The sequence below is a fragment of the Coregonus clupeaformis genome, chromosome 1 (assembly GCF_020615455.1).
Source record: "Coregonus clupeaformis isolate EN_2021a chromosome 1, ASM2061545v1, whole genome shotgun sequence".
NCBI classification, from domain to species: domain Eukaryota; kingdom Metazoa; phylum Chordata; class Actinopteri; order Salmoniformes; family Salmonidae; genus Coregonus; species Coregonus clupeaformis.
Window position 1 is genome coordinate 61,044,109 of NC_059192.1, and position 12,481 is coordinate 61,056,589.

At 43.9% G+C, this 12,481-nt stretch overlaps 1 protein-coding gene across 1 annotated transcript; it reads left to right on the top strand.

Annotated features, from left to right (window-relative positions):
• The first annotated feature begins 4,409 nt into the window (after positions 1 to 4,409).
• Positions 4,410 to 7,215, top strand: LOC121583248 (ubiquitin-conjugating enzyme E2 D4-like). The gene is made up of 7 exons (XM_041899438.1): positions 4,410 to 4,573; positions 5,420 to 5,483; positions 5,664 to 5,695; positions 6,062 to 6,139; positions 6,258 to 6,363; positions 6,569 to 6,662; positions 6,907 to 7,215. Exons 1-7 carry the CDS (start codon positions 4,550 to 4,552, stop codon positions 6,950 to 6,952), a joined length of 444 nt encoding a protein of 147 aa, XP_041755372.1. The 5' UTR covers positions 4,410 to 4,549; the 3' UTR covers positions 6,953 to 7,215.
• The last annotated feature ends 5,266 nt before the right edge of the window (positions 7,216 to 12,481 follow it).

Here is a 12,481-nt window from a genome sequence, read left to right on the forward strand (position 1 = left end):
CAGTGATGTTTTGGGGCTGTCGCTGGGCAACACAGACTTTCAACTCCCTCCAAAGATTTTCTATGGGGTTGAGATCTGGAGACTGGCTAGGCCACTCCAGGACCTTGCAATGCTTCTTAAGAAGCCACTCCTTCGTTGCCCGGGCGTTGTGTTTGGGATCATTGTCATGCTGAAAGACCCAGCCACGTTTAATCTTCAATGCCCTTGCTGTTGGAAGGAGGTTTACACTCAAAATCTCACGATACATGGCCCCATTCATTCTTTCCTTTACACGGATCAGTCGTCCTGGTCCCTTTGCAGAAAAACAGCCCCAAAGCATGATGTTTCCACCCCCATGCTTCACAGTAGGTATGGTGTTCTTTGGATGCAACTCAGCATTCTTTGTCCTCCAAACACGACGAGTTGAGTTTTTACCAAAAAGTTCTATTTTGGTTTCATCTGACCATATGACATTCTCCCAATCCTCTTCTGGATCATCCAAATGCACTCTAGCAAACTTCAGACGGGCCTGGACATGTACTGGCTTAAACAGGGGGACACGTCTGGCACTGCAGGATTTGAGTCCCTGGTGGCGTAGTGTGTTACTGATGGTAGGCTTTGTTACTTTGGTCCCAGCTCTCTGCAGGTCATTCACTAGGTCCCCCATGTGGTTCTGGGATTTTTGCTCACCGTTCTTGTGATCATTTTGACCCCACGGGGTGAGATCTTGCGTGGAGCCCCAGATCGAGGGAGATTATCAGTGGTCTTGTATGTCTTCCATTTCCTAATAATTGCTCCCACAGTTGATTTCTTCAAACGAAGCTGCTTACCTATTGCAGATTCAGTCTTCCCAGCCTGGTGTAGGTCTACAATTTTGTTTCTGGTGTTCTTTGACAGCTCTTTGGTCTTGGCCATAGTGGAGTTTGGAGTGTGACTGTTTGAGGTTGTGGACAGGTGTCTTTTATACTGATAACAAGTTCAAACAGGTGCCATTAATACAGGCAACGAGTGGAGGACAGAGGAGCCTCTTAAAGAAGAAGTTACAGGTCTGTGAGAGCCAGAAATCTTGCTTGTTTGTAGGTGACCAAATACATATTTTCCACCATAATTTGCAAATAAATTCATTAAAAATCCTACAATGTGATTTTCTGGATATTTTTTCCTCAATTTGTCTGTCATAGTTGACGTTTACCTATGATGAAAATTACAGGCCTCTCTCATCCTTTTAAGTGGGAGAACTTGCACAATTGGTGGCTGACTAAATACTTTTTTTCCCCACTGTAGTTTTAGAATATGCCAGATGTGCCTTATTTGACTTATCTTTACACATTTAGATCTATGTAGTAGGTCCGCTCAGTCAGGAAAGATCAATGAGAGAAACATTTTTCTAACTGTGTAGAAAAGCATGATCTGCCCAGTTGGTTGATGATGCACATGACTGGCTATTTGGTTGACCATCAAGTACAGACAAAGATTGTAGATTTGCATCGTATTTGCAGTGTACTATTCTCGGACACCCAGAATTAAAATCTCACGTAATTGCGTCAGATGCTCAATTAAGCATCACATTCTCCTGCTCAGATGTTGCATGCATCAACCAATGGTTGTGTGACACGTCATCGATTGACAGATTGCTATAACATATCAAGTTTCAAGTTTTATTAGTCGTATGTACAGGATACACATGGTATACACTATCCAACTAAATGTTTACTTGCAGATTCCTTCTCGACAATGCAATAACAATAAGATATAATAAAATATATGAATATGAACATAAAGTAAATGGCTCAGGAGAATAGAATAGATATTTTAGCACTAGTAAAATACAGGAATGCATCATTTATAGTACAATATTTACACATGCATCAGGGAAGGGGGTAATGGGGGGCAAGTGTTTAAATTGTGCTGTGTTAGCAATAGTAATCAAGACTTTGGTAGCAGCAGTTGTGATGTGTGTGTGTTTGTGTTGCATGCGTGCGTGCGTGTTTGTGTGTTTGTGGATGTGTGGATGTCTGTCTGGGTGTGTGCCTGAGTGAGTGCATGTGTGCTAAGGTGCAGTCAGTGCAAGTGGTCAGTCCAGTTTGTGTTCAGCAGTCTGATGGCATCTAGATAGAAACTCTCTGAGCCTGTTGGTATCGGACCTCTTGACACCGTCTGCCTGAAAGGGAGTGAACAGCTCGTGGCTGGGGTGTGTGGGATCCTTGATGATGCCGTGGGACTTCCTCAGGCACCGTTTCAAGTAGATGTCCTGGATGGGTGGGAACATGGCCCCAGTGATGTACTGGGCCGTCTTCACCACCCACTAAAGGCCTTGCGGTCGTGGACGGAGCAATTATCGTACCAGGCTATGATGCAACTGGTCAGAGCGCTTTCGATGGTGCAGCGGTAGTATTTGGAGAGGACCTGTGGTGGTAGGCCACATTTCTTTAGCTGCCTTAGGAAGTAGAGGCGCCTTCTTGACAACACGTTGGTCCATGTCAAGTAATCGGTGATGTGGACGCTGAGGAACTTAAAACTGCTGTGGATCGGGGCGTGTTCCCTCCTCTGCTTTCTGAAGTCAACGATCAACTCCTTTGTTTTGCTGACATTGAAGGAGAGGTTGTTGTTCTGGCACCACAATGCCAGTTCACTTACTGTACCTCCTCCTTATCAGCTGACTTGTCGTTGTTGGCTAATTGGCCTACAACCGTGGTGTTATCAGCAACCTTAATGATGCAGTTGGTGTCGTGCAAATCCACACAGTCGTGGGTTAACAGAGAGTACAGCGGAGGGCTGAGGACACAACCCTGGGGGGGCCTGTGTTAAGAGTCAGCGTGGAAGAGGTGTTGTTGCCAATCCTCACAGCCTGTGGTCTGCCCATCAGGAAGTCCAGAATCCAGACCTAGGGCTCTGAACTTGGTGATGAGCTTGGAGGGAACAATAGTGTTGAATGCTGTACTGTAGTCAATGAACAGCATTCTCACATAGGTGTTCCTTTTGTCCAGATGTGTTAGGGCTGTGTGAATAGCGATGGAAATGTAATCTTCCGTGGATCTGTTGCAGCAGTAGGCTGCTGGCCTTGATGTGGGCCATGACCAGCCTCTTGATGCACTTCATGATGACACGGGTGAGTGCGACGGGACGATAGTCATTTGGGCATGTCACCTTGGTTTTCTTGGGCACTGGGACAATGGTGGTCTCCTTGAAGCAAGTGGGGACTACAGCCTGGACAGGGACAGGTTGAAGATGTCTGAGAAGACGCCCGCCAGAAGACAAGGCCAGGGATGCCATCTGGGCCAGAAGCTTTGTGAATATTCACTCTTTTGAGAGCTTTCCTGGATGGCTCTGTATTGTCTGTCTCGAAGAGAGCGTAGAATGTGTTAAGCTCGTCTGGGAGGGAGGCTTAGGTGGGCACCACACAGCTGGATTTGCCTTTGTAGTCTGTGATCTTGCCACATGCGTTGTGAGACTGAGTTGTCGAACATCGATTCAAGTTTGAGTTTGTATTGACTTTTTGCGTCCTTAATGGATTTGCGGAGCTAGTACCTGTTTGCCTTGTACGCGTCTCGCGCCACCGAATTGTCAGGATTTGTTCTGCTGACATTGAATGCTGGAGTACAGGCTCTCAGCATGGTATGGATTTCTTCTTTCTACTGGTTTTTGGTTGGGGTATGTCCGGATTGTGGATACATCATCAACACATTTCCTAATGAAACCTGTGACTGATGTATATTCCTAATGGAAGAGTCTTTGGTGGATAAATCTTTGAACATATTCCAATCAGTATTCTCAAAACAGTCCTGCAGCATTAAGTCTGCCTCCTCTGTCCAGCCCCTCACTATTATCTGTGTTGGTGGCTCCCTCTTCAGTTGCTGCTTGTAGGTGATGTGGTATGATGTGGTTAGCTGATAAGTTAAGTACCTATCCAGGCGTTGTAAGAACGTGTAGGCATCAGCAACGCCTGAGTAGAGGAACACGCCCAATGGTCGCATTCCCCTGCTCAGACGTTGCATGCATCAACCGATGGTTGCGTGCCACGTCATCAACTGTGTCATCGACTGTTGCCACGTTCACGTGCTAGTCGGAACTAGGAAACTCTGAAATTTCCGACTTGCTAACTGGTTGTAGTTGTACAAGTGCTGCATTCAACCAGTTAGCAAGTTGGAAATTTCAGAGTTGCCGTGTGAACGCGGCAAAAGTCATTGACCGTGTCATCGACTGTGTCATCGATTGTGGGACTGTGTCATCGACTGACAGATTACTATTACGTATGATGTGGTTTGCTGATACTTAAAATACCTATCCAGGCGTTGCAATATCTGGCATACGTCAGCAACACTTGGGCAGGGGAACGCGCCCAATATGTTACTTGCAGTTGTCCAAAGTGTACTGTCACTTTAACAGGCGGATGTTATATGTAAGAACTCCAATCCCCAGAATGCACAGCGGTTTGCGTCCTCGAACAAAAAGCGGAAACAAAAGAAATCATACATTTCTTGAAACTAATTTTGGTGAGCTGAACCGAGAAACAGTCATACAACTGACAGCGTCCAGTGTTACACCATTCATCTAAAGCAGGAGGGCTGACATGGCTTTGAAAAGAATACAGAAGGTGAGTGTGTCCATAAATGTTTTTACGTCGTCATGCTATTAAGCGGTTGGTCGGTGTCCTGACACAAAAGTCCACGATAGCATAACGTTAGCTGCGTATTTAGTTAGTTAGCTAGTTACTTTGGTAACAACGGTTTAACTTTTCAATTACTCGTCACTGAAGAAATACTACATTTTCATCGCGGCAAACATGATAATAGAACTAACTGTTAATTTTTTAACTTGTCAGGCTGGCAAATTAAAGATAGCTATCGGTCTGTTTAGCTAGTAGCTATCGGTCTGTATGTTCTGTGCTACAACTAGCTAGCCTAGTTAACGTTAGCTACCAGCATAAGCATCAGTCAATCAGTAACTAATTAATTATCAATCAGTAACTGGCTAAATTAACTAGCTGTCGGTGTAACTTTAGTTAGCTAGATACATTGGCTAACTGGCCAGCTATCAAGCTAGCTATCGGTAGTTATGTCGCTGTTCTGGTTATTCCTGTCTATGATGAGCAATGGATGCGGGCCTGAATAAAAACGCTTCTGGAACCGCGATCATCACGAGTGGCCTATTGTATATCAGCTTGGTTTACTTTAAGTGTATATTTCAACATAACATATCGGTAATTCGCCTTAAATAATATGGGATTCATGAAATTTAGCAGTAAGTTATTGATATGTGGATCAATTCCAATCTACAGAAATAAGCTAGCTATAGCTAGGCCTCCTTGAATCTGTATAAAGTCATAGACCACAAGACTGGCTTGTCAAAGTAACATTGTTAAGTAGACAATGCACATGTATGGAATTTTCCCCCTATACAGAATTCATTGTGCTACCATGTTCTTTTTTGTTGTTGTCAGGAGTTACATGACTTGCAAAGGGACCCTCCTGCTCAATGCTCAGCTGGACCAGTTGGAGAGGACTGTAAGTTCCACTAAAGGCCACCTCAAATAAACTCCAATTAATGCAGAAATAAAATTGGATGAATATGGACTTGTATGTGATTCAATTGATAGGACATGAAAGGGGAGTTTACCTCTCTTATTTGCATTTTATTATTGTCAATAATTATATGATTTGTTCTAATGTCTCTTTATTTTACAGTGTTTCATTGGCAAGCCACCATCATGGGACCTGTAAGCCCTTTTCTAAATTATCATAATTTTTCTAAATCTTTAGTATACAGTTGTGTCAATATTATGTTGATTGCTGATAGAAGCTCTTTATTCTGCATTGATCCCATTGTTATAAGCTCACCTTTTTGCACCACCAAAGGAACAAGCGTTAATGTTCTCCTTGTCTTACTGTATCGCCTTCTGAGTTACTTACATGATATGCTTGGATGTGTATTGTCTCCAGTAAACCCCAACACATTCTTATTGCTGTAAACAATGACATGTAAAGGGAGGTTGACTGTGGGCTTTAACATTATATGGAGTATTGGATGTTATTTTATGGTTCCCAGCACTGGTTTAACAATTCACCTTTCATCCCTCTTTTAGACTGACAGCCCATATCAGGGAGGAGTGTTCTTCCTCACCATCCACTTCCCCACAGACTATCCCTTCAAACCACCAAAGGTTAGAAACACCTCACAGCTCCTTTTATTACACAATATTTCCCTGGGTGTAGAGTACCCTCTACCACATGTGTAGATCTGACTTTGTTTTTTTCTCTGCATGCATTTTCTTTCCATAGGTAGCCTTCACAACGAAAATCTATCACCCAAACATAAACAGTAATGGTAGCATCTGTCTGGACATTCTGAGGTCACAGTGGTCCCCAGCACTTACAGTTTCGAAAGGTAAGACAAACTGGCTTACATTCAGTTTGTAAACCAACTTATTTTTGTCTCTTTTGTACCCTAGTTGCACAATATAAAACAATAAAAGCAAAATGCATCTCAAATACTTTCCTAATTTGTTCTTCAACTGTTGCGCTTGACAATATTGTGATGGTGTAATTGCAAAATAAACTCATCCTGGTTATCTTCACCTTTGTTCTTCCAGTTTTATTGTCCATATGTTCTTTGCTATGTGACCCAAACCCAGATGACCCCCTAGTCCCAGACATAGCACACATCTACAAGCAGGACAAAGAAAAGTAGGTTAACTCTCTCACACACATCCCTCTTTTAGCATGAAAATATGTGTATATACATGACATTTCTTGTTTACAGCTTCTAGTCAATTATAAAATAACATATTCTGAAAGTAGACACTCCTACCAGGATATCTACTATATAATGAAGGCTGCTGAAACCAGACTGGCTAAATGTACGTTTTGGCTGTAGATTGTGCAAGAAATCTTTGTTAAACCTGGTTTTCATTGTCTTTTGTTTTTACAGGTACAACAGATTAGCAAGAGATTGGACTCAAAAGTATGCAATGTAAAGGACTGAAGTTTGAGACGACAAAAGGCTTAAGCAAATTCATTTCCTGGACACCTCTGAAAACAAAGTACTGTTGCCACCACCCCTCATCCACACTGGTTCAAGAAAGTGTTTTATACGGGAAGCACTTTCTATGCCCAAATTAACTGTTTTTATGCTTTGAACTCATTATTTTTTTCTTGTTTGACATTCCCAATGTTATATAAATTATTATTCCGTTTTTGCTGATGTGGCCCATAAAGACAAATGAAATATGAATCCAGCCCCCCCATCATATAGGTAATTGTTTCTTTCTTTTAGATTTTTATTGTATAGTATCAAGATATACTGAATCTATTTTTATTATTTTGCATTAAAAAGTTAAACCAATATGGATCTTGTCTTTATTGTGATACTAGAGATGAGTTGTATTGTGAATTTCCCATTGTGCATCAACCTTTTACTAACTGAAGTGATTGAAAAGGAAGCTGCACAATGGCAACAACAAAAAGCATCATCTTAGCATATCAGAGGGGAATTAGGGCTCCTAGCACATTGCTTATTATACCTATCCATTTCTTTCAGATCTAGTGCTTTTTCTGGTCAGGTCAGCAGAATTCAGAAATTGGCCCGATGCCATTTCTTTACTTCACCACTAGATGACAGCATTTACCTGTGCTCACCTACTACACATAGGAGCACTGCTCAGTTTAATGGCAAATTACACCGATCGATTGCAGTTACTTAGTTTTTCCACATCACTACCTCCACAGTTAATGGCATGGTATGTTTGCTTACTTCAGCTACTGTCTGGTTTAATTATTTGACAGGGCATTCTAACATTTCAGAGGCTCTCTAGGCCTAGGTGAGGATAAAAGTTGACCTTATGAACTTCAACATTGAATGATAAAAGATACATGTTTGTTTAGTCCCCTTGGTGTAGCCTATGCACTACCTGAATTGCTGTGGAATAGGCCTATAAATAGCATAAATGTTTCAATTTCACAGAGGCAATTCAACTATCTTTACTTGTATCAACAATGTTCTCTCACTGTATCAACTTGTACAGAAGCAGTTCTTGTAAGGTGGTGGGAAAGGTTCTCGTTCCTGTATTGCCGGGTTCCTGGTGATTATATTTGGCCCCCAAAGTTGTCTGAGCAAAAAATATATAATTTTAGTTGTTGGCCAAAGACTGTAAAATCACCAGGAAATCAGCTCAAGGTGATTTTAATTTAGTTAGGAAATCTGTTCCAAAGTATTCCCATGGATAAATAGATGCATATGTGCTCATATCCCAATGTAATCAAGGTTTGAAATTATTGTTTTTGTCAAGTACTATATCTGTTTGGGCTTCTTGCGGTCAATCTGCAGTGTACATATGATTTATTATGTACTGGACCCCCAACCTGTGGCTGAATGTATTTGGGGACGACTGCCTCAGGATGTGAATTGCTTCCTAAATGTTTCATGAATAGAAGTCTGCATTGGTGGGACACTTTTAGGTAGATCGCTATGTAGATGATCAAAATCATTCTACCTCAAATCAAGTGATGTTTCGTTCAATTAAGGTAATATCTACATTTTTATGATGAAACAGATTATTATTCAGTGGATGCTACAACCCCGGGGCATTATGAATACCTGGTGATGCCCTACGGTTTGATGAATGCTCCATCCGTATTCCAGTCCTTTGTGAACGAGGTGTTTCGGGACATGCTTGGTCGAGGTGTGGTGGTCTACATCGATGACATCCTGGTGTATTCTGCTACGCGCGCCGAGCATGTGTTCCTGGTTCGCAAAGTGTTGGAAAATGACCTTAATGCCAAGGCAGAGAAGTGTATGTTTTTCCAGCAGTCCGTCTCCCTCCTCGGATATCGCATTACTACCTCAGGTGTGGAGATGGAGGGAGATCGCATTTCAGCCGTGCGTAATTGGCCGACTCCAACCACGGTTAAGGGGGTGCAGCGCTTCCTTGGATTCGCCAATTACTATCGGAGGTTTATCCGGGGCTTTGGCAAGGTCGCAGCTCCCATTACATCCCTGTTGAAGGGTGGGCCGTCCCGGCTCCACTGGTCTGCTGAGGCTGACCTGGCCTTCAGCAAACTGCGGGGTCTGTTCACCTCAGCCCCGGTACTGGCCCACCCCGATCCATCACTACGGTTCGAAGTGGAGGTGGATGCGTCCGAGGTAGGGATAGGCAATGTCCTGTCTGAGGGCGGCAGGTAGCTTAGTGGTTAAGAGCGTTGTGCCAGTAACCGAAAAGTCGCTGGTTCTAATCCCCGAGCCGATTAGTTGAAAAATCTGTGGATGTGCCCTTGAGCAAGGCACTTAACCCTAATTGCTCATGTAAGTCGCTCTGGATAAGAGCGTCTGCTAAATGACAAAAAAAAAAAAAAATACAACCTACAACATCATACCCCTACTTTTGCTGAAGCGTGTCTTTCAGTGTTAATGGCACAGTTAAGTAGATGAAGCCGACACTTTTCTCGTTAGAAATACATTTGTGTCCCACTCTACCTGGCACTTGTGAAATCATCAATAAAACGTTGAAGCTTATCGATAACATTGTCTTTAGATAGTAGATAACACCTTTCACTAGACCCTCTCCATGTCTTGTAAAATGTATTTGGGGACATTCCAAGCTCATGGAGAAAATATAAAGGAGTCTGCACAGCTTTTACTTGATACTGAAACACCTCTATTACCCCCCAAATGATGTCCCCTTTCATAAATGTAGCCTCTTTTCTAGCCTCCCTTCCTTACATGTAATTGGGAAAATCTCAATTGCATAAGCCTACTCCTTGCGTCCTCTCTTCTTGCCTCCTTCTCAAAACCCATTGGATCAGAAAGCCAGAGGTCCCGCCCCTCTGAGGTTCTTCTCCAATGGTTTTGAGAAGGAGGTGAGGAGAGAGGATGCAAGGAGCATGCAATTGAGATTCTCCCATTGTCCTTCCTTTCTTTCCTTTCCTACTCTTATTTCTCTCTAATTCCTTCCAACTTCATCCTATGCTGTTTATGTACTTCAGAAAGTATTCATAACCCATGACTTATTCCACATTTTGTTGTGTTACAGCCTGTATTCAAAATTGATTAAATATTTATTTTTTCACCCATCTACCCACAATACCCCATAATGACAAAGTAAAAACATGTTTTTATAAATGTTTGCTAATTTATTGAAAATGAAATACAGAAATATCTAATTTACATCTCAATGTAATCAATTCACACCCCTGAGTCAATACTTTGTAGAATAACCTTTGGCGGAGATTACAGCTGTGAGTCTTTTTGGGTAAGTCTGTAAGAGCTTTGCACACCTGGATTGTACAATATTTGCCCGTTATTCTTTTTACAATTCTTCAAGCTCTGTCAAGTTGATTGTTGATCATTGCTAGACAGCCATTTTCTAGTCTTGCCAAGTCAAAACTGTAACTAGACCACTCAGGAACATTCAATGTCATATTGGTAAGCAACTCCAGTGTATATTTGGCCTTGTGTTTAAGGTTATTGTCCTGCTGAAAGGTGAATTTGTCTCCCAGTGTCTGTTGGAAAGCAGACTGAAGCAGGTTTTCCTCTAGGATTTTGCCTGTGTTTACATTTACGTCATTTAGCAGACGCTCTTATCCAGAGCGACTTACAAATTGGTGCATTCACCTTATAGCCAGTGGGATAACCACTTTACAATATGTTTTTTTTTTTGTGGGGGGGGGGGTAGAAGGATTACTTTATCCTATCCCAGGTATTCCTTAAAGAGGTGGGGTTTCAAGTGTCTCCGGAAGGTGGTGAGTGACTCTGCCGTCCTGGCGTCGTGATGGAGCTTGTTCCACCATTGGGGTGCCAGAGCAGCGAACAGTTTTGACTGGGCTGAGCGGGAACTGTGCTTCCGCAGAGGTAGGGGGGCCAGCAGGCCAGAGGTGGATGAACGCAATGCCCTCGTTTGGGTGTAGGGACTGATCAGAGCTTGAAGGTACGGAGGTGCCGTTCCCCTCATAGCTCCGTAGGCAAGCACCATGGTCTTGTAGCAGATGCGAGCTTCAACTGGAAGCCAGTGGAGTGTGCGGAGGAGCGGGGTGACGTGAGAGAACTTGGGAAGGTTGAACACCAGACGGGCTGCGGCATTCTGGATGAGTTGTAGGGGTTTAATGGCACAGGCAGGGAGCCCAACCAACAGCGAGTTGCAGTAATCCAGACGGGAGATGACAAGTGCCTGGATTAGGACCTGTGCCGCTTCCTGTGTAAGGCAGGGTCGTACTCTCTGAATGTTGTAGAGCATGAACCTACAGGATCGGGTCACCGCCTTGATGTTAGCGGAGAATGACAGGGTGTTGTCCAGGGTCACGCCAAGGCTTTTTGCACTCTGGGAGGAGGACACAACGGAGTTGTCTACCGTGATGGCGAGATCATGGAACGGGCAGTCCTTCCCCGGGAGGAAGAGCAGCTCCGTCTTGCCGAGGTTCAGCTTGAGGTGGTGATCCGTCATCCACACTGATATGTCTGCCAGACATGCAGAAATGCGATTCGCCACCTGGTTATCAGAAGGGGGAAAGGAGAAGATTAGTTGTGTGTCGACTGCGTAGCAATGATAGGAGAGGCCATGTGAGGATATGACAGAGCTAAGTGACTTGGTGTATAGCGAGAATAGGAGAGGGCCTAGAACTGAGCCCTGGGGGACACCAGTGGTGAGAGCTCGTGGTGCGGAGACAGATTCTCGCCACGCCACTTGGTAGGAGCGACCGGTCAGGTAGGACGCAATCCAAGAGTGAGCCGCGCCGGAGATGCCCAGCTCGGAGAGGGTGGAGAGGAGGATCTGATGGTTCACAGTATCAAAGGCAGCAGACCGGTCTAGAAGGACAAGAGCAGAGGAGAGAGAGTTAGCTTTAGCAGTGCGGAGAGCCTCCGTGACACAGAGAAGAGCAGTCTCAGTTGAATGACCAGTCTTGAAACCTGACTGGTTTGGATCAAGAAGGTAATTCTGAGAGAGATAGCAAGAGAGTTGGCTAAAGACGGCACGCTCAAGAGTTTTGGAGAGAAAAGAAAGAAGGGATACTGGTCTGTAGTTGTTGACATCAGAGGGATCGAGTGTTGGTTTTTTGAGAAGGGGTGCAACTCTCGCTCTCTTGAAGACGGAAGGGACATAGCCAGCGGTCAAGGATGAGTTGATGAGCGAGGTGAGGTAAGGGAGAAGGTCACTGGAGATGGTCTGGAGAAGAGAGGAGGGGATAGGGTCAAGCGGGCAGGTTGTTGGGCGGCCGGCTGTCACAAGTCGCAAGATTTTATCTGGAGACAGAGGGGAGAAAGAAGTCAAAGTATAGGGTAGGGCAGTGTGAGCAGGACCAGCAGTGTCATTTGACTTAACAAACGAGGATCGGATGTCGTCAACCTTCTTTTCAAAATGGTTGACGAAGTCATCCACAGAGAGGGAGGAGGGGGGGGATTCAGCAGGGAGGAGAACGTGGCAAAGAGCTTCCTAGGGTTAGAGGCAGATGCTTGGAATTTAGAGTGGTAGAAAGTGGCTTTAGCAGCAGAAACAAATGAAGAAAATTTAGAGAGG

Coding starts and splice junctions, on each gene's coding strand:
- LOC121583248 (XM_041899438.1), top strand. CDS start 4,550: ATGGCTTTGAAAAGAATACAGAAG. Junction 5,484..5,663: donor TGGACCAGTTGGAGAGGACT/GTAAGTTCCACT, acceptor TTTATTTTACAG/TGTTTCATTGGCAAGCCACC. Junction 6,140..6,257: donor ATCCCTTCAAACCACCAAAG/GTTAGAAACACC, acceptor TTCTTTCCATAG/GTAGCCTTCACAACGAAAAT.